Source organism: Galeopterus variegatus, unplaced genomic scaffold, assembly GCF_000696425.1.
Source record: "Galeopterus variegatus unplaced genomic scaffold, G_variegatus-3.0.2 Scaffold6813, whole genome shotgun sequence".
Classification (NCBI taxonomy): Eukaryota; Metazoa; Chordata; class Mammalia; order Dermoptera; family Cynocephalidae; genus Galeopterus; species Galeopterus variegatus.
Window position 1 is genome coordinate 82,048 of NW_007732924.1, and position 23,127 is coordinate 105,174.

The following is a 23,127-nucleotide window of genomic DNA, read 5'->3' on the forward strand; positions in this document are numbered from 1 at the left end:
TTGCTGGCGTAAGGCCTCCGCCGCCGTTTCATGAGCGCTTTAATGCACGTAGCTAGAAGTCCTTCTTTTCCGGGGCCCAGTGACTAAGCAGTTTTTGCCCGCCCTGTCATCACCCCTCTTCATAACTTGTGGCTTCCCCTGATTGGATAACCATCTCCTCCCGCCTCTCCTCTCTGTTTCCGCTTTCTTCCTCTATATAAACTCCAACACCTTTCTAATAAACGGAGTTCCGGCTTTGACCACTCTCCTGGCTCGGTGGTGTTCTTTCTCGGCCCCCGGGGAGGAAGGTCCTTGGGGGGGAAGGGCCGTGCCAGCGACACTCATCATCCCGCTCAGCCCCACAAGGGACCCCCGGCTGGACCGGGGTCTCTTCCCGCTCGGTTTTGTCGGCCTCTGGCTCAGGGAGGCCCGGCAGGATGATGCTGGTCTTACAGAATGAATCAGGAAGTATTCTCTCTGCTTCTCACTTCTGAAAGAGATTTTAGAGAATTGGCATAATTTCTTTCTTAAATGTTTAGTAGAATGCACTATTTAGCCCACCTGGGCTTCGTGCTTTCCATTTTGAAAGTTATTAATTACTGACTCAATTTCTTTTGTAGATATAGCCCTATTCAAATTCTCTATTTCTTGTGTACATTTTGGCATATTGTGTCTTTGAAGGAATTGATTCATTTTATCTAGGTTATCAATTCATTGGCATAGAGTTGCTTATATTTACTTATTATTCTTTTAATATTGATGGGATCTGTAGTGATGTCTTCTTTTTCATTTCTGATATTAGTAATTTGTGTCTTCTGTCTTTTTCTCTTAGTTAGCCTGGATAGAGGCTTATCAATTTTATTGATCTTTTTAAAGTTTTTAGATTTGTTGATTTTTCTTTATTGGTTTCCTCTTTTCAATTTCATTATTTTGTGCTCTACTTTTTATTACTTCTTCCTTTTGCTTACTTTGTAATTAATTTGCTCTTCTTTTTCTAGTGTCCTAGTATGGAAACTTAGATTATTGATTTTAGATCTTCTTTTTTAATATATGTATTCGATGCCATGAATTTTTCTTCAAGCACTGATTTCACTACATCCCACAAATTTTGTTAAGTTGTATTTTCATTATCATTTAGTTCAAAATATTTTAAAAATTTTTGTGAGATTTCTTCTTTGACCCATGTGTTATTTAGAAATGTGTTGTTTAACTTTCAGATACTGGAGGGTGGGGGCATCTGTAGCTATTTTTCTGTTATTGATTTATAGTTTAATTTAATTTTGGTCTGAAAGCATAATTTTTATGATTTCTGTTCTCTTAAATTTGTCAAGGTATGTTTTATGGTCCAGGATGTGATCTGTTTAGGTTAACATTTCATATGAATTTGAGGAGAATGTGTATTCTGATGTTATTGGATGAAGTAGTCTATAAATGTCAATTATATTCAGTTGATTGAGGGTGCTGTTAAGTTCAACTATGTCCTTACTGATGTTCGTTCGCTGGATCTGTTCATTTCTGATAGAGGAGTGTTGAAATCTCCAAATATAATAGTGGATTCATATTTCTCCTTGCAGTTCTATCAGTTCCTGCCTCATGCATGTTGAGGCTTTGTTGCTAGGTGCATGCTCATTGAAGATTATTATGTTTCTTGTGAAATTGACCCCTTTATCATTACATATTGCTCCTCTTTATCCCTGATAACTTTCCATGCTTTGAAATCTTCTCTGTCTAATATTTAATATAGCTTCTTCTACTTTCTTGTGATTAGCATTAGCATGGTATACTTTTTTCCATCCTTTTACTTTCAATCTATATGTGTCTTTATATTTAAAGTGGGTTTCATGTAAACAACATATAGTTAGGTCTTCTTTTTTGATCCACTGTGAAAAATCTCTGTCTTTTTAAAAATTATTTTTAATTGACATATAATGATTGTACCTATTTATGGGTCAGAGAGTGATATTTTGATACATGAATACAATATGTAATGATCAAATCAAGGTAAATTGCATACTGATCACCACAAATGTTTTCATTTCTTTGTGTTGAGACATTCTAACTCCCCTGTTTTAGCCATTTGAAAATATACAATAAATCGTTGTTATAGTCTCCCTACAGTGCAATAGAACTCTAGATCTTATTCCTCCTATCTAAGTTTGTGTCCATTAACCAACCTCTTCCTATTCCTCCCATCCCATTACTCTCCCACTCTCTAGTAACCACAATTCTATTCTCTCCTTCCATGAGCTCAACTTTTTTAGCTCCTACATATGAGTGACAACATGTGAACAACAACAACAACAAAAAAATTTGGTGCTAGATTGCCCCAAGATATTTGGAATGATTCTGATAGAGTGCAAATAATTGAGGGCATTGTTTTTATTCCCACCTATTTATTTATTTATTCAAACACATTTTCTCAGCATTTGCATTAATAATAAAACAGAAAAAGGTGGGGGGATAATACTGAAGTTGAATTGTGTCTCAATTAAGTAATAATTTTCATCTATAGATACCTGACCTCATTTTAGCCAAACCAGCCAGTCCGCATCCAGTTCATTACAAGGGACATTTAAAATAAAAATTTACTTTTTCCGGTTAATAATTCTTTATCAAAATTTGTAATATATTCATGTTGTTTTTATCAATACCACCTAATAATAATTGAAATAATAACTCAATCAAGAATAATTTTTAAACATAGCTTCCGGATCACAAGAAACAAAAAATGTAATTTCAACATATATACTTTTATTGTGATAATTAAGATAATTGATAAAAAGACTTTCAGGAATAAAAATACAACATAATAGGATACAATTCTTTGGTGGAAGCAGAATAGAAATATGAATAAAAAGGGAAAGCTGCAAAATCTCTAATTATTAAAGAATGACTTGTTCATATTTTTTTAAAAAATAGTGATGTGATATTTAGATTCCTTGAAATATATATATATATATATTTTTTTTTTTTGTCTTTTGTCTTTTTTCCGTGTCCGGCAACGGATCGCAACCCTCAGTGTTGCCCCCGTACCGGACCGGGCCCGGCAACGGGATTGCAACCCTCGGTGTTGCTCCCGCGCCTCGCTCAGCCAGTGAGCGGGAACCGGTCTGTATGTGGGATCCGAACCCTCGGGTGGGAGTGCTGCCACGCTTCCCAAGCGGCGCACTTATCCAGTGCGCCACCGGGCCGGCCCCGTTGAAATATATTTTTTAAATGCTGTGATAATTTTATTTTAAAATGACAATTTTTTAATTGCAACATGTTGATTTTACATATTTATTGGGTACAAAGTTATATTTCAATACATGTATACAATGCGTGAAAAATGACCATACACCCAAAGTAATCTACAGATTCAATGCTATCCCTATCAAAATACCAAAGACATTCTTCACAGAAATAGAAGAAAAATCTAAAACTCATATGTAACCACAAAAGATGCTAATTAGCCAAAGTAATTCTGAATGAAAAGAATAAATATGCTGGAGGCATTGCACTACCTGAATTCAAAATATACTACAAAGCTACGGTAATCAAAACAGCATGTACTGGCACAAAAAAAAATAGACACATGGACCAATGGAACAGACTAGAGAACCTAGAAATAAATCTGTACATCTACAGCCAACTGATTTTTGACAAAGTTGTCAAGAACATACACTGGGGAAAGGAAAGCCTCTTCAATAAATGGTGCTGGGAAAACTGGATATACATATGCAAAAGAAAGAAACTAGACCTCCGTCTCTCACCATGTACCAAAATCAACTCAAAATGGATTAAAGACATAAATGTAAGACCTGAAACTATAAAACTACTAGAAGAAAACATGGGAAATACTCCAAGACATTGGTCTGGGCAAAAATTTTATGGAGAAGGTTTCTAAGGCACAGGCAACAAAAGTAAAAATAGATGGGTTTACATCAAACTAAAAAGCTTCTGCATAGTAAAAGAAACAATCAACAGAGCAAAGAGGCAACCAGCAGCATGGGAGAAAATATCTGTAAACTATTCATCTGGTAAGTGATTAATATCCAGAATATACAAAGAACTTAAACAACTCAACAGCAAATAGTCCAATTAAAAAATGGTCAAAGGAGCTAAACAGACATTTCTCAATAGAAGACATACAAATGGCCAATGGGTATCTGAAAAAATGCTCCACATCACTAATCATCAGGGAAATGCAAACCAAAACCACAGTGAGATATCATCTCACTGCAGTTAGAATGGCTACTATCAAAAGGATGAAAATAACAATTGCTGGCAAGGATGCAGAGAAAGGAGAACTTTATACACTATTGATAGGTATCCAAATTAGTATAAAGCCATTATGAAAAACTATATGGAGGTCCCTCAGAAAACTAAAAATAAAACCAAAATATGATCTAGCCATCCCAGTGCAAGGTATTTAACCAAAGGGAAGGAAATTAGCATGCCAAAGGGATATCTACACAACACGTTTATTGCAGCACTATTAATAATAGCAAAGATGTGGAATCAACCTAGGTATCCATGAATAGATAAATGGATAACATGTGGTAAATATACACAATGGAACACTACTCACTCATGAAAAAGAATGAAATCTTGTCATTTTTGACAACATGGGTGAGCTTGGAAGACATTATGTTAAGTGAAATAAGGCACAGAAAGATAAATACACACGTTCTCACTCATATATGGAAGCTATAAAAAAAGTTGAACTTCTAGAAGTAGAGAGTAGAATTGTGGTTACTAGGAAGCTGGGAAGGGGAGGTGGGAGGGAGGATAGAGAGATGTTGGTTAATGGACACAAAATTAAGCTAGATAGGGATAATAAGTTCTAGTGGTATACAGTAGTGCTAGGCGTCTCTAGCAATTTATTGTATGTTCTAAATGGATACAAGAGGTGAGTTCATATATCCTCACCACAAAGAAATGACAAATTTTTGTGATGATGAATATGCTGACTAATGTGATTTGACCATTGTGTACATGTATAGAAATATAACTCTATCTTCTAACTGGAATATTTTAGACCATTGACATTTAAAGTGATTATTGATATCATTGGATTAATATCTACTACATTTGTTACTGTTTTGAATTGTTGCCCTATTCTTTGCTCCTTGTTTTGTCTTCCATTCTTTTTCTGCCTTTTGTGGGTTTTATTGCATATTTCATATGATTCCATTTCATTTTCTTTTCTTTCTTATTATGTCAGTTATATTTTTTTTAATTTATTTTAATGGTTGTCCTAGAGTTTGCATCATACATTTACATCTTATCCAACTCCACTTCCAAATAACACTATAACACTTCATAGGTAGTGCAAGTACCTTCTAATAACAAAATAATCCTCATTTCTCTCTCCTGTTTTTGTATTATTGTGTTATTGTTGTAATTCTTTTTATTAATGCATAAACAATTATATACATAAGCTTACGTAACTGAATACCTTGATGCTATTATTTTGAACAAAATATTGACTGTAAGATCAATTAAGAATAAGGAAAATAAAAGTGTTTTACCTTGACTCACTCCTCTGCTGCTCTTCCTTTCTTTATGTAGATCTAAGTTTCTGACATATTATCATTTTCCTTCTCTCTGAAAACTTATTTTGACATTTTTTGCATGGCAGATGTACTAGCAACAAGCACCCTCAATTTTTGTTTGTCTGAGAAAGTTTTTATTTTTTCTTCATATTTGAGGAATAACTTCACAGGATGAAGAATTCTAGGTTGATGCAGTTTTTTTTTTTCTCACAACACTTTAAATATTTCACTCCACTCTCTTCTTGCTTACATGGTTCCTGTGGAGATATTTGATGTAATTCTTATTTTTGGTACGGAGGTTTTTTCTTTAGGTTTTTTCAAGATTTTTTTTATCTTTGATTTTTCTGAAATTTGAATATGATATGCCTATGTGCATTTTTTTTTTCTTTTTAACATTTATCCCACTAGATTTTCTTTTAGCTTCCTGGGTCTGTGGTTTGGTGTCTAACATCAATTTGGGAAAATTTTCAGTTATTATTTCTTCAAATATTTCTTCTCTCCCTTTCTTTTACTTTTCTGCTTCTGTTATTCCCATTACACATATGGTATACCTTTTGTATCCCACAGTTTGTGGAAATTCTGTCCAATTTTTACCAGACTTTCTTCTCTTCCCTTTTCCATTTTGGAAGTTTCTATTGAAACTTCAGTGATTCTTTCCTCAACCATGCCCAATCTACTAATAAACCTATTAAAGACATTATTTCTGTTGCAGTGTTTTTTCTTAGAATTTCCATCCTTCTGCTTACATTGTCCATCTATTCTTGTTATGATATGTACTTTATTTATTAGAGCCCTTAGCATGTTATCTTAGTTGTTTGTGTCAAATTCCAGGTATGATAATTCCAACATTCTTGCCATATCTGAGTCAGGTTCTGATGCTTGGTTTGTCTCTTTAAGCTGTATTTTTGCCTGTGTTTCCACAGTGGCTGCCTCTGAAGATTTCATATACCACTGTGGCGTGCTTCATGCTTTGACCTGATTTTACCTTCTAATGGAAACTTACAGCCTTCTAGGATTGACCCTAATCTTTACAAGCTCAGCTTTGACAATAGCCTCGTACTTGAAATGGCCAACTTGATGTTCCCTGAATTGAAGCCCTATATTTTCCCACAACTGTTTCTATTTTTATTGTTCCTTTGCTCTGAAATGCCTTTGTTTTTTTATTGCAAAGTTCTACCCAGCCTTTGATGTATACCTCTTCTCCAACAGTTATTAGAGGATACTTACTGCAGACTTATTATGTTATAGTCAGAACACTCAATATTTATTGAATTGAATTAGCATATAGATAATTGTATCTTATTTAAATTTCTTCATTTCAATCAAAATTTTATGAGAATGTTTAATATTGATGAGGACAGCAACTGATTTCTAAAACTATACATTTTTGTTAACTTGGTAAAGCCAAATACATAAAAATTAGTATTTCACTTGAAATATTTATTTTCTATCATGTAAGAAAAAAACCAAAATGTTTATTTGGTATTTCTTTGATATACGAAATACCTGAGGAAAAATACATATGCTCTAGAGTGATGAAAATATGGCATAATATTTAGGGGAATCTTCTGAAGGTGAATTTTCCAATAGATCTACTTGCTCTTTGCACTGTGTACTTCTGAGGAGCTCTAGAATTCTCCAGACAAACTCAAGCTGAATGCAGTTATTATTTTTGAATTACCTCCCCCACCTGCCTCTGCACCATTGAGAAATTCAGGAAGAATGGTCTTAGAATAAGCATACAAATAACCTGGTGTTGTTTGTTGAAATGATCTCCTTGATGGTGTTCTTTAGGGTTTGAGATCCTGAAGAGCTCCAAATAGTCCCTTTAAGCTACCTTTTCTACTTTCAGGGTCTACATTTAACATGACCCTACTGCATAATTTGACTCAAAACACTTAAAAATTCTATTTGTTGATTGAAGGGAAAGAAAGAAGACAAAAAGCATTTGTAGTCAGTAATAGTTTAAAAAATTGCTTTGTATAAATAAGTTCTATACCAAATATATTCTTTGTGGATCCCTAGTGTTTCCATGAAATTCTTATTCCTTCCAGGGTACAATGTCTGAGAGTTAACATGGCTGTTGTCTGAAATGCATGTAGAAGTGTAACTGCTGCAGCTGAGAAATGACTATGTTTCCTTTTAGTTCTCAGCAAGAGTAATTGAATGTAGAATATCTTACTAAACGCTGGGCTGTGACAGTATGTTAACACTCTGACTATCTCCTAACAGCAGGACAATTATTTGCTGAGTGGGATTTTTATAAATCCCCTGGCAGTAGCATGTCCTGGTAATTATGATGAAGAGCATCGGTCAGTGTTGATTCAGCAGTCCCTACCCTAGCAAATATTTCATTCACAGTTCTCTGGCCCACTTCTGCGTTTCTAGTAATTAGAGGTCTTTACTATGCTTCTTTACTTGCTTAGTGTCTTATTTTTTAAAAGCATGTTTGATTAAGACTTAGAATGCAAAGATATTTCAGATTGGCCTCCTTTTAGAACTGTTTCTTTCTCACGGTATTCACAAATTTTGAATCAAGAGGCAAGAAAATAATTTAAAATTTTGTTCCTTTTAATGGCAATCAGCAACTCCTGTTTGCTGTGTAATTGTCATGTGCAAAAGTAAAACTTGAATTCTCCCACCTACCCTGTATACTTAATTGTTCCTCATTCCTGGAATAAGCAATTACTTTGAAATCATGAGAATTTTTTTTTCATATGGTAAGTATAAAATTGGGACATTACTAATTGTGGTTAGGAATTATAGGTGCACATAATCCTGTTTAATATTTTTCCAACTTTGCAGAAACCTGTTTTAAAAGTAAGCCTCAGTAACAAAGAGAAGAGAAAGACTATAGCTTCCCCCAGGCAATTACAAAATAAAGGTCAGTGTATAAATTGAAAATAGCCATAAAAAAACATTCTTTATGAAATAAAATTGTAGACACTCCAAATATAACAAATATATCCATTCATTTTCAAATCAAATGCACTTTTAAAATACTTTTCTATATAATACTTAAGTATAACAATAAAAATTGAGAAGAAAGAGCCAACTGATAGATTGTTAGAAATATGGAATGGTTCAAAATATTAATGTAATGCTAAGGGTGACTGGGTAACAAATGGTACATTTGCTCGTTGCTCAACCTGACATAATTAATATTCCAGGTCATGCTTAAGTTCCCATGATGGAGGGTCTGAAGTGGGGAATTCAAGAAAAATATATATCTATTATATAACTCATTGCCTTTTTTTTTTTTCCTTTTGACGAGTCAGAATCATAGCCTTTAAAAAAAAAATCAGTGCTTTCACACCTCATTTGCCGTACTCACCACTGGGCCAGCAGTCAGCAGCCAGGCTGGATGCAAGGAGGTCAGTAAGAAGCTATTAGCAGAGTCCTCTCCTGAGATTTCTTGGTTCTTATTGAGTTGAATGTTAGCATGACAGTACTGCAAATAACTCAGTTGTAGGTTTTTTCTTTCTTTTTTTTTTTAAACAGTTAGCACAGATTTCCCCATAGTGTTGGTCACTCCAGAAAATTATTGCTGAAAATGAAGTCCCAAAAGCTAGCTTGGCAGTAGCCCTTCAAAGTTGTGAGAAATGGGAAAACTGAAAAATATGTCATAGGCCCTTAGGGTTAACTCTGTCTTTTGTGACTCATAGTAGTAATATTTTAAAAAATCAACAACAAACCATTATTCATAAGTGGCTTACAAATTATGAAGTATAAAATTAAGACAATAATAAGTTAAGGTTGTTTTATTTACTTGAAGAAATAATAAGTAAATGAATACTGTATCAATATAAATAAACAAGATATTTGCTTGCTGTAGAGATTGAGGGAGTGCTGGACTGTTTTTATTGACATAAGTTAGCAAATGTGTTTAATTTCTAAAATACTGATGCCTTGAAGACTTTAAATGATACATTTGAAATTCAATTAAAACATATTTTCTATCTGTATTTGATTTAAATTGCAAAGAGAATACACATGAGGAGGTCTCCATATAGGTTGCAAAATATAATTTAAGAAAGCTATCATGTCTACCAATCCATTTGCATTTCCCATCTAGCCTATGTATACACATGCATGCAAATGTGGAAGGAGATCAAAGAAGATTCCTAATGGGGTAAAGTTAATAGCTGGTAGCAGTTATTCAGGTAGATAGATATTTTTAAGTGATAAATTATAATCTACTTAAATTATATGTATCTTAGCATTTTAATCTATAAGGTTGTGGAAATTTTTATAATAGACTAACAAGACTAGTTAATTAGGTCATCACTAATCAGGATGGCATTGTCTTATATATTTTATATATACTACATATATTTAGTTATATTTTATGTCAGAATACTCTTTTAATATAACATTAATTGTTTTTTATTATTACAATAGATACATTTTCATCTTAGCAAATCATCCTAAAAATCATCATAAAAATTATCCACTTAAAAATTATAATAGCCTACTGAAAGCTATTATGAATATATACATGTATATATTTTCTTTTATTAACATTCATTTAAAATATCTATGTATCTACCTTGTCTATATTTGCTGTTATAGTGAGAGGATGTCAGTACAGCATTAAAAATGGTTTACATAACTGCCTTCAACATTTTTCAGCACAGTATTTTTTCTTGTATCAATAGTATTAGGGAATAGATCACAAAGAAGAGCCAATTCAAAAACATTTTTAGATATGTAAATGTATTTACATTAACTTTTTCATATCAAATGAAATTTAGTTCCCAATGATAAAATAGGAAAAGTTGAATTGGAGGATATTCAAGTGGTTTTATGATAATTTAGTTCTAGATCACAGTGGTTTGAAAGCAATTGAAACTGATGTGTTAAGGAGAAAAAGGGTATAATATATAAGTTTTTTGAAAGAGTCAATAAGATTTTGAAATAAATCTCAAACTTTTTACTAAGATATTTATGTGACTTTGGAAAGCAAAAGTAAAATAGAGGTTTCCATGGACCTTTCTGAGCTGTGCATTGTTATTCTCAATGAGCATTTAGCATTCATTTATTGAGTGTCTGCTATGTGCCAAGCACTCTGCTAGGCCCTAGGGTTACAAAAGTACCTGAAACAGAGTCCTGTGCCCCAGCCGCTTGCTTGTAGAAGACTGATGCACACACAGATAATTATGAAACAATGTGATGGGGGAATAGATATCCCCAGGTTATTAAGGAAGCATTTGGGATAGGACACTGAATCCTGCCTGGGTAGGTATTTGGTATGGTTAGCACTTACTAAGTTACACTGGAAATATAAAATTTTCTTGGATACTTTTTCTAAGACAGCTATCCTATTTAATCTTAATACTTTGGAACTGCAGATTTCATGAGGTAAATCTAACAACCAGGAATGTTTATGGAGGTGATGATGGCATAACAGAAAAGCACATTTTTAGTACGAACAGGTAGATTTAATTGATACATTTTTCATCTAGTCCAGAATGTCTACAGAACAACCAAACAAGTCATACTGTCCTTTCAGATGTTACTTTTTCTAATAAATATGCATTTGTGTGTATCATACTTACATATACAGATATAGCTGTATATATTTTGATTTTCAGGGTACTTCAAACAGCTCATGGAAAGATTTGTATTATCTTTTAGTTCTATTTTTTCACAAACTTTTTGAAGTACCTGCTCTTGTTCTATGGAACCATGTATCAAAGATTGGTATCAGATAACATCAAAATATGGATCTATACGGTTTGCGTACTTAAACAATATTAGGTTTTCAAAAAATGGACATCAGTTAAACTTGAATTTAACATTTTCACACATACATCTATTGAACCTTGTTTGCATGGCAGGTGCTATGATAAATCAGTCTTGACCATTTTGATGCAGTATGTGACAAAGTTAATAATAGAATAGCAAAAATAAAGTGACACTACAGAGACATAGCACCTAACCACGTGAGTACAACTCATTGAAAACAGGATGTTAGGCTTCTGGTCAAGATGGCAGAATAGACAGTCCCCAGCGTCACTCTCTCTCACAAGTCAATCAATATACAAATATTGAAAAGCAACAACAGCCAAGCTGGGGCCGCTAGAGCTCAGAGGAAGAGGAGGAGAGACCTACGGAGTGCATGAAGGCAGGAGAAGCCATGATGAGAGAAAGAAAGAACTGCTCCGACTGTTTCGAGCCCTGGCCTCCTCCAGGCTGGCCCTGGTGAGTGCACGGAGCAAGAGATGGCAAAAGCCACAGCTGTCCTGTTCATACGAAGTTGCTTGGAGGCTGCAGGGGAGAAGGGGGGGGCCTTGGTGGCCCCCAGGTCAGCAAGACCAATAACAGGTTCCTTGTGGACCCACATAGGAGTGAGGAGCCACAACAGCTGAAAAAAGGAGCCATTCAGAGGCTGGTGAGTCATCACAAGGGACCAGAACATGGCCTACCCATGGGAAGTGTTTGGAGCACGGGCAGTGGGGCAGACAGGCCCACCAGGGGAACACTGGGGCACAGCAAGGACAGTTGATCTGCCCCCAATCAGCGAAGGACCACTCAGAGGAGACTGGTCAGGAATATAGAACTGCATGGGGTTCAGTTTGCTGAAAATCAGGCCCAGACCAGAGTTTCCACACAGCCCAATGTACCAGACCTCACAAGACCTGGAAGTATATATAAGGTCAACCATTAACACCTGAGCTGCACAAAAAGCCTTCCCCAGGGAATCAGCAGCAAAACAGCAATTTAGTTATTAATGTACAGAACATGAAATTGCTGCCATTGGAGTGTTTATCTAATAATAATTGAAATAGTCAATCAAATATTTGTTGCATACATACTTTGTACCTGAAACTGATTCAAATATTTTGTTTGACTTCCTGTGAGTGGATGTATGCCTTATAGATGTGACTCAATATACATGGTATATGGTTACAATAAAAAAATGGATGGCTAAGGTCCCTCTGTTATTTTTTTCTTAAAGACAATTATATAAAAATGCCATGTGTGGCAGACAGAAACTATAGCTCAATACTTTTCAACACATTTAGGAATCAATCCTGAAAGAGGCTGAAATTGTTAGTCTAGAGTGGAGACAAAGTATGGGTATTTTATAAGATCTCCTAAGGTGAATCTGAAGTCCACCTTTAGTTAAGAACCAGAGTTATAGTTTAAAATATTCCTTAAACATGAAAAATCTCAGCGTACAACTTTGTCTTCTTTTTGTTTCACATGAACATTAGAGGTAAATATCAAAATTGCTTTCTTTTTGTTTAGATTCCAGGTATATATAATTCACCATTCAGAAAAGAGCCTGACCCAAGGGAGCTGCAGTTAAAGAAGGCCAAGCCTCTCATACACCGAAGACCTAAAGTTATGCAGAAGTCCTGCACAAGCCTTGTGGACTGGCTAGCTTGTACGAGTGCCCGTTCTTTTCCGAGGTCTGAAATTCTGCCACCTATTAATAGGAAGCAATGTCAGGTACGAATTAGTGTTATAAGAATTGTGTCATTAATTTTATCCTTGCTATTTTTTTCAATGTTTATACTATGGGAAAACATGCATAATGTAAAATTTACTATCTTAGCCATTTTTAAGTATTCAGTGCAGTGGTATTAAGTTTATTCATACTGTTGTCTAACCATCACCACCATCCATCTCCAGAACTCTTTTCATCTTTTGAAATTGTAACTCTGTACCCATCAAACAACTCTCCTTTTCTCTTGCTTCCATCCCCTGACATGGCTTATTTCACTTATCATAATGTCATTGAGGTTCTTCCATGTTATGGCATATCTCTGAACTTCCTTCCTTTTTAGGGCTGAATAATATTCCATTGTATGTGCATATCATATTCCGCTTATTCATTCATCTGTCAATGGATACTTAGCTATTGTGAGTAATGCTACTATGAATGTGTGTATACAAATATCTCTGTGAGACCCAGCTTTCATTTCTTTTGGGTATATACCCTGAAGTGGAATTGCCAGACTATGTGGTCATTAATTCTATTTTTGTTTTTCTGAGGAACTGCCATATTGTTTCCCGTAGTGGTTGTACCATTTTCCATTCCCATCAGCAGTGCACAAGGGGTTGAATTTCTCCACATCCTCCGCAACACTTATTATTATCTGTCTTTTTGATAGTAGCCATTCTAATGGGTATGAGGTGATATCCAGTAGTTTTGATTTGCATTTCTCTAATGATTAGTGATGTTGCAATTTTTTTTATGTGCTTGTTGGCCATTTATGTATCTTCTTTGCAGAAATGTCTATTCAAGTCTTTCCCCTATTTTTAATTAGATTGTTTGCATTTTTTTGTTGAGTTTTAGGAGTTCTCTATATATTCTGGATATTAATACTGTGTCACATTCATGATTTGCAATTATTTTCTGCCATTCTATGAGTTACTTTTTTACTCCATTGATAGTGTTTTATTGTTTAAAAAATGTATATTGTTGTTTTGTTTTGTCTTTGTGACAAGAGGAAAATTATTTTTACAAAATCTAATTTTAAATAATAAATATAAGTTACTTTAAAAATATGCTAAGTAAGCAAGTGCTTCTTTGGTATTGAATTTCGTTATATTGAATATGAAGTTAAAACAAGGACTTTTGCCTAGAATCTAGACTTTCCCATGTAAAAATATTGTTATAGCACCATTTGATATAATCAGTTGTTGCTTGAAAAATCTTTATGTATTACTAAATTTATTTAATTTAACCTCTCATCTAATTCTTTATATCTTTATATACCATTTTAATCATAACTTGGCCTTGAGTAACTTAAAAATTAGAGACAGCCAAAAACAAAGCAAGACTCATCGCAAAGAAAGGAAATCTTCACTATAACTGGATTGTAATAGAACAGGGTTGGCAAATGACTTCCTGGGGTTTGTAAAGGGTGGAGTGGAGTGGGGTGAGTGATGTTCATCAATGTCCTAAAAGTCCCAGAGGGCAACAGTTCTATCATCCTCATCAATATTTAAGCTGCAGAAGACAACTGCCACCAGGTAGTATCAACCTGAAATTAGGTTATATTTGGCTCATACAGACTCCCAGAACTCCTGGCCATTAGCTTCCTGTACAGGCGTGCCACTGTATATCTACTGTATAATACACTACTCCAAAACCTAATGGCTTAAACAAACATACATTTGTTACTTCACACTTTCTGTGAGTCAGCATTTTGGGTACAGGATTGGTGAGTGCCTCGGACTCAAGTCCTCTCATGACATTACAGATGAGGTGTTGGCCCAGGCTGCGATCTCATATTAAGGCTTAGCTGGGGGGTGGGGGTAGGAGGGTGGGAAGATCCTCTTGGTTTGTTTCCTCACTCCCATAGGTGATGGTTGTCATGTCTCAGCCCTTCCTCACACTGGCCTCTCCACAGAGTTGCCTCACAACATGGCAGCTGGCTTCCCTCAGGGTAAGTGGTCCTACAGAGAGGGAGAGAGAGCTCTCAAAACAGAAGCCACAGGCTTCCGAGAGCCAGAAGTGACAAGCCATCACTTCTACCATATATTATTTGATAGAAACAAGTTGGTTTATTCCACACCGAAGGGCAAGAGATTATGAATACCAGCAGGCAGGGATCATTGGGGGTCATTTTAGATGCTGCCTTTCAAACCCCCAACCATTGAATTAATCTTCCAATAAGACAACCCTGTATTCTGTGCCATTGAAAACTTTCCCACTTTGCTGTAATTGTTTGTAATATGCTGTGTTTCCTTCTCTATAATTATGTCCTTAATTTCCTTTATTTGTATTTTTTCTTTTTGCTTTCTCAAAACTACTTATTGATAACTAGTACTATTAACTGATGTTTTACACTACACTATATTATAGAAGGAGCTGTAAAAGTAATTGAAAATCTATAAAATCAATTTTTCCCCTGGACTACTTTCTCTTTTTCCTCGTCCCTGATTCATTTCCTATAAAATTCTGTTTATAGATGGCTGGTTAGTCAGTTGGTTACAGCACAGCCTTCTAACACTAAGGTCATGGGTTTGGATCCCCATACAGGCTAGCTGCAAAAAAAACAAAAAAAAAAATCTGTTTATATTAGTATTCTTAATTATCTTTAAGCAAAACTCTTTACCCAAAGAAGACATAGAGGTTGACAATTCTTTCTTTTTCTGGAATGGGGTGACAAGCAGGAGAGAGTTAGTTGAGCAAGGGGACAAAAGATGATATTGGGAAAATTTTCAGTTCATTTGGGGACATATCTTCAGAGTATAATTTCATTATTCCTTTTAAAATAAAAGTTATACCAGTATTCTATTGAAAGCATTTAATAGAGTAGTTTTAAATACAAACATACAGTGAATTTTATATTATGAATAACTGAATTTTTACCAGTTTGAATTATGCTCATTACTATTTCTTCTATTAGTTCAAGTAATGGTTTTATATATCATCAGAGCAGGAAATTAAATTTATTAGCTATTCTATAAAGAAAATAAAAGCTCTAGCATTTCCATGGCGTGTATGTTAAGTGTTCAATGTGTTAAGTGTACTAAGTGCTTAAATGTATTAATGTATTAAAGATAAGGTATCAGATATAAAATTGCATATTTGAATTTTTAATAACTCGTATTGCATGCTACATTCATTGAGATAGCCATTGGTGCTACATGAAATTCATAGAGTAATTTTGCATGCAACTTTTCAGAAAATGTGAAAATTATATGGCATGAATAAAATAAGGGTATGTAAATTTTCTAAGCTGGAAACACCTACAACCACACTGTACAATATTTACATTAACCATTAAACATTTAATATTATTTTATAGATGTTTAGAATGTTTTCACATTTGCTTTGCTGCTTTGCTTTTATTATATTTTTATGATGTGGCTTCTTCTATACTTGCTTGTATTCACTCTTCATCTCTATTACTACACCTTTCTCAATACAACCATTTTTATTCCTCACACAGCTTTGCCTCTCCATACCATTCTATGTACACATTTACATATGTACATAAACGTATTTAGTATATATGGAATATATAGATGAAAGATATATAAGATATATAAAATATATATGGGCGATGTATATGTATATGAAAAATATGTATGTATAAATGGTGTCTATATATTCATATGGAAGATATATGAGGAGTCAAAAGTTCATGGAAGTACTTGTATTACCTTTCAACTCTATTCTTCCACAAACTTGTTGAAGTATCCTCATATATGCAATTATGGTATATATATGAAAACATACAGAAAAAAAGTAGAAAAAATCTCTGTGTGTGTGTGTGTGTGTGTGTGTGTATGGAGAGAGAGAAATATATGTGTTTATGCAGTGAATAAGTATAAATATATGGAGGAATTCATAAATATCTATTTGTACATTTATACATTTACATATATATGCACACACATATACTCCTGAATAACATTTATCTAGCATACCACAAAATACGGATCCTGCTAATATATATTATTTTCCTTTCCTTCTCCCTTCTTTTCTTTTTAATTCTCTTCTCTCCTTTTCTCTTCTGTTATTTCTCTTCTATCTCTTCTTTTCTTTTTTTCTTTTCTTTCCTTCTTTCTCTATATCCTGCCTTCCCTACCTCATGTTTCTTCTCCTCTCCTTCTGGCCACGTCTTTTCTTCCATCCTGTCCTTCTTTCTCTTATCTTTCTTCTTATTCTGTCTTTCCCTATCTTTTCATCCAACTTCTTTTGCTTCCTTTGCATCCTTCCTTCCTTTTTTCATGATTTTTTTCTTTCCTTTCTTTTTTCCTCTTTCCCTTTTTTCTTTCCTTCCTATCACAGAATAGGATTGTTTTATGTTGTCTTTATTGACTGAGCCACATTTCCTGTATGTTGCCCAATAATAAAAAGCATATACATCATTGGGGACATTTAAGATTATGCCCAAATGATAATATTTGTACTCTGATCAAAGTATCTTTACTTGCCAGGTGAATTTCCTAAGTGTATGGGACAATTATAGCAAGTTTTTATAAATTACTTTATTATTATTGAAATTTTTTTTTTTTTTTTTGTCCTTTTCGAGACCGGCCGCACCATGCTCAGCCAGTGAGCGCACCGGCCAAACCCTATATAGGATCCGAGCCCGCGGCGGGAGCGCTCCTGCGCTCCCAGTGCCGCACTCTCCTGAGTGCGCCACGGGCTCGGCCCATTATTATTGAAATTTTGAGAAAAGCTTAGAAATTCAAGGTGACTGTAAAGTAACATAGCCTATTAAAAATATAGAAAAACATAAGCATATTTGACTCTCATAACCAGGATATGGGTGTAGGCAAGGTAAGCCAAATATTGGAAAACCATAGCTAAGAGATTAAGAAGACCTGTAAGGTCAGGTTGGGTCCTGGATGGTCTAAGCATTCTAGGGATTAATATTTGGAAACGAGTGCAGTGAGCAGTGTATTAGTCCATTTCTGTTGCTTATAACAAAATACCTGCAACTGGGTAATTTATAGGAAAAGAAAATTTATTGCTTATAGTTTCAGATGCTAAGAAGTTCAAAATCCAGGGAACACTGCTGGTTAAGACTTTCTTTGGTGATGACTTCAGTGATGGCAGGGCACCACATTGCGAAAATGGCAGAGCAGAGAGAGAGAGACAGACTCTCTCTTCTTTTAAAGCCCTCAGAACCAGGCCCCTGATCACCATTTTTGATCTATTCAGTGCATGGTCCTAATCTAATCACCTCTTCCAGGCACCAACTTTCAATTACCATAACAGGATTTCCCACCCTCTTAACAGTCACAGTGGGGGGCAAGTTTCTAATACATAAAACTTGGGGGACACAATTCAAGCTTCATTGACTTTTGGGATGACATAATTCAGTCTAAGGCAAGTAGATCTAATGTATGAAGCTATTTCCAAAATCTGGGATATCATGAAATTCTAGGTATGATTGAGATAGGTGATCATCCAATATCTAAAAGGCAGGCTATCAGTAGAAATACAAGTCCACAAAGGCTTCACATAAGAGAAGCCTGACATTTGATGTAAAGTTTGCTACATGATCCCAAAGCTACTATACAGCTCAGTTTAGAAGAATTTCAGAAAAGCACAATTACCATCATTGGACAATAAATTCTGAGATGCCATCAAAAATTAAATAAATGGGTCCCCAGCCAGGGTGAGTGCGAATGCATGCCAACCAGAGAGGCTCCCCACTGGGAGGCCCAAGACATGCGGCAACCACGTGCCCCGACACCAGCATGACCATACAGGTAGGCCCTGCCTGCCACCACCACTGGACCCCATCCCCAGTCTGGGCAAGTGCAAGTGTGTGCTGACCAAAGAGGCACCTCCCTGTAGAGGCACGAGACCCACAGTGACCATGCGCCCTGAAGTGCCAGCTCAACCATGCAGATAGGCCCCACCCGCCACCGCTGCCAGACCCCATCCCCAGCCTGGGTGAGTGTGAGTTCACACCAACCAGAGAGGCACCCCCCTGGAGAGGCCTGAGACCTGCAGCAACCACGTGCCCCGAGGTTCCAGTGCAACTGAAAAGGCACTATGGTCGCCCTGCCAAATTGGCAGTCCTGGCAGGATCCTTGCCAGACAATAGTGTTGAACCAGAGGCCCATGAAATCCCCTGCCACAATGACTAAACACCAAAGGAAAATACCAGAAATGTGAAAAATCCAGAAAGTACATCACCAAAGGGTAATAACTCTCAAGCTCTAAAAGAACAAGAAGCCCTTGAAATATCTGACAAGGAATTTCGAGTGATAATTCTAAGGAAATTAAATGAGATATAAGAAAACTCAGCTAGACAACATGATGAAACGAGGAAAAGTATACAGGACCTGAAAGAAGAAATGTGCAAGGAAATCAATGCCTGAAGAAGAATGTAGCAGAGCTTGCCAAGCTGAAGAATTCATTCAACGAAATAAAAAAACACAACAGAGAGTTTAACCAGCTGACTTGCAGGCACTGAAGAGAGAACTTCTGACCTTGAAGATGGGCTGTTTGAAATAACACAGGCAGATAAAAAAATAAATAAAAAAGAATTAAAGACATTGAAGAAAATCTAAGAGAGATATAAGACAACCTTAAGCACACAAATATCTGAGTCATGGGTATTCCAGAAGGGGAGGAAAGAGGAGATTGCATTGAAAACATGTTCAATAAAATAGTGGAAGAAAACTTCCCAGGTATAGGAAAAAACACAGATGTTCAGATTCAGGAAGCTCAAAGATCCCAAAATGTATTCAACCCAAAAAGGTCTTCTCTCTAGTCAAATTTGCAAAACTCAAAGACAAAGAAAGAATCTTAAAAGCTACAAGAGAGAAGCATCAAGTCACCTATAAGGGAGCCCCAATCAGACTAACATCGGACTTTTCATCACAAATCCTAAAAGCCAGAAAGGAATGGGATGATATATTCAAAATACTAAAAGACCGAGATTGCCAGCCAAGAATACTATCCATATATACCCTGCAAGGCTATCCTTCTGAAATGAAGGGCAAATAGTATATTTCTCAGACAAACAAAAACTGTGGGAGTTCACTACCACATGACTAGCATTACAAGAAATTCTCAAGGGAGTACTGGGTTTGGTACCCAAAAAATAACTACCACTGCCATAAAAAACTCAAGAAAAATCAAAAACCACTAGTAAAATTAAAATGCTAATAATGAAGAGGGGGAAAAAAAAGAAGTTTTTCTACAACCCAAGAACCCAACAAATAAAAAAGACAAACAATAAATGAGAAAGAAAGGAACAAAAGACATTTAAGACATCCAAACAAAAATCAATAAAATGCTAGGAGTAAATCAACACTTCTCAATAACAACTCTTAGTGTAAAAGGATTAAATTACCTACTCAAAAGACACAGACTGGTTGACTGGATTAAAAAGGAGGACGTAACTATATGCTGCCTTCAAGAGGCTCACCTATAGCTCACCTATAGCTCATCTATAACGACACACATAGACAAAGAGTGAAAGGATGGAAAAAGATATACCATATAAATAGAAATCAAAAACGAACTGGAGTATCTATTCTTATTTCTGATAAAATAAACTTTAAACTAAAAACCATAAAAAGAGAAAAAGAGGGCTACTACATAATGATAAAAGGATTCATCCATCAAGAAGACATAAAAATCATAAATATATATGCACCTAATGTTGGAGCAGCCAGAATTAAAAAGCAAACTCTATTAGACCTAAAGAAGGAGATAGACACTAATACCATAATAGCAGGGGACCTGAACACCCCACTGTCAATATTGGACAGATCATCTAGACAAAGAATCAGCAGAGAAACACAAGATCTAAACAACACTCTAGACCAATTGGAGTTGGCAGATATCTACAGAACCTTCCATGCAACAACCTCAGAATATTCATTCTTCTCATCAGCACATGGATCATTCTCCAGGACAGATCACATGTTAGATCACAAATCAAGTCTCAACAAATTCAAAAAAATTGCACTTATCCCATGTATTTTTTCCAATCACAATGGATTAAAATTAGAAATCAGTAACAGATGAAATTCTGGAAACTATACGAACACTTGGAAATAAAACAGCACTCTACTTAATGACATATGGGTCCAAGAAGAAATAAACAGGGAATCAAAAAATTTATTGAAACTTATGAAAACAATGATACATCATACCAAAACATGTGGGATACTGCAAAGCAGTACTAAGGGGGAAATTTATCACACTAAATGCTTACTTCAGAAGAATGCAAAGATGGCAAGTAAACAACCTAATTCTTTACCTTAAAGAACTAGAAAAACAAGAACAATCCAAACCCAAAGTTAGCAGATGGAAAGAAATCATTAACATCAGAATAAAACTTCATGAAATTGAAACCCAAAATACAATACAAAAGATCAATGAATCAAAAAGTTGGCTTTTTGAAAAGATAAAAAAAATTGACACATCATTAGCATGGCTGACTAAAAAAAGAAGAGAGAAGACCCAAATAACAAAAATTAGAAATAAAAAGGCTGATAGTACAACTGATACCTCATAAATACAAGAAATCATTAGTGACTATTATAAACAACTATATGCCAACAAATTTGAAAATCTGGAGGAAATGGATAAATTTTTGGACACACACAAACTACCAAAACTGCGTCAAGATTATGTAGAAAATTTGAACAGACCAATAACAATAAAAGAGATTGAAGCTATTATCAGAAATAAAGAAAAGCCCAGGACCAGATGAGTTCACAGCAGAATTCTACCAAACATTCAAAGAGGAATTGGCACCAATTCTCTACAAACTATTCCAAAAGATTCAAACTGAGGCAATTCTCCCAAACTCATTCTACGAAGCAAACAACACCCTGACACCAAAACCAAATTAAGATACAACAAAAGAAGAAAACTACAGGCCAATATCCTTGATGAATATAGATACAAAAATCCTCAATAAAATACTAGCTAACAGAATACAGCAACACATATGCAAAATTATACACCATAATCAAGTGGGATTCATCCCAGGTGGTTCAACATACACAAGTCAATAAATGTAATACACCGTATCAATAAAATCAAACACAAGGACCATATTATCATCTCTATAGATGCTGAAAAAGCATTTGACAAAATTCAGCATTCGTTCATGATAAAGACTCTCTACAAGTTAGGTATAGATGGAAAGTACCTCAACGTAATTAAAGCCATATATGATAAACCCACCGCCAGTATCATCCTGAGTGGGGAAAAGCCGAAAACTTTTCCCTTGAGAACAGGAAGTAGGCAAGGATGCCCACTCTCTCCACTCCTATTCAACATAGTGTTGGAAGTACTAGCCAGAGCAATCAGAGAAGAGAAGGAAATAAAGGGCATCCAGATTGGAAAAGAGAAACTCAAACTGTCTCTGTTTGCAGATGACATGATCCTATATATCAAACAGCCTAAAGCCTCTACAGAAATACTCTTGCAGTTGATAAATGATTTCAGCAAAGTTTCAGGATACAAAATCAACACACAAAAATCACTAGCATTTCTATTCACCAATAGTGAACATGCAGAAAGAGAAATCAAGAAAGCTTGCCCATTTACAATAACCACGAAAAAAAATTAAATACTGAGGAATAGAGTTAACCAAGGATGTGAAAAATCTCTGTAATGAGAATAGAAACCACTGCTGAGAGAAATTAAAGAGGACACAGAAGATGAAAAGATATCCCATGCTCTTGGATTGGAAGAGTCAACATTGTGAAAATGTCCATACTACCCAAAGTGATATACAAATCGAATGCAATCTTCATCAAAATTCTAATGACATTTTTCTCAGAAATGGAAAAAACTATCCAGACATTTATATGGAATTACAAAAGACCACACCTAGCCAATGCAATTCTGAGAAAAAAAATAAACTTAGAGGCATAACACTACCTGACTTTATACTACAAAGCAATAATAACCAAAACAGCATGGTACTGCCATAAAAACAGACACACTGATCAATGGAATAGAATAGAGAATCCAGAAATCAACCCACACACCTAGAGCCATCTGATCTTTGACAAGGGCACCAAGCCTATAAACTGGGGAAGAGACTGCCTTTCAGCAAATGGTGCTAGGATAACTGGATATCCATATGCAGGAGAATGAAACTAGACCCATACCTTTCACCATATACCAAAATCAACTCAAAATGGA

The 23,127-nt window shown here is 35.2% G+C and overlaps 1 protein-coding gene across 1 annotated transcript in view; it reads left to right on the forward strand.

Moving 5' to 3' along the window:
• The window catches only part of LOC103606744 (spermatogenesis-associated protein 17), a 113,923-nt gene that overhangs the window by 79,319 nt on the left and 11,477 nt on the right, over positions 1-23,127 (forward strand). The window contains exon 4 of the mRNA XM_008591299.1: positions 12,771-12,974. Coding sequence (XP_008589521.1) covers positions 12,771-12,974 — 204 coding nt within the window. The remainder of the gene's footprint in view (positions 1-12,770; positions 12,975-23,127) is intronic.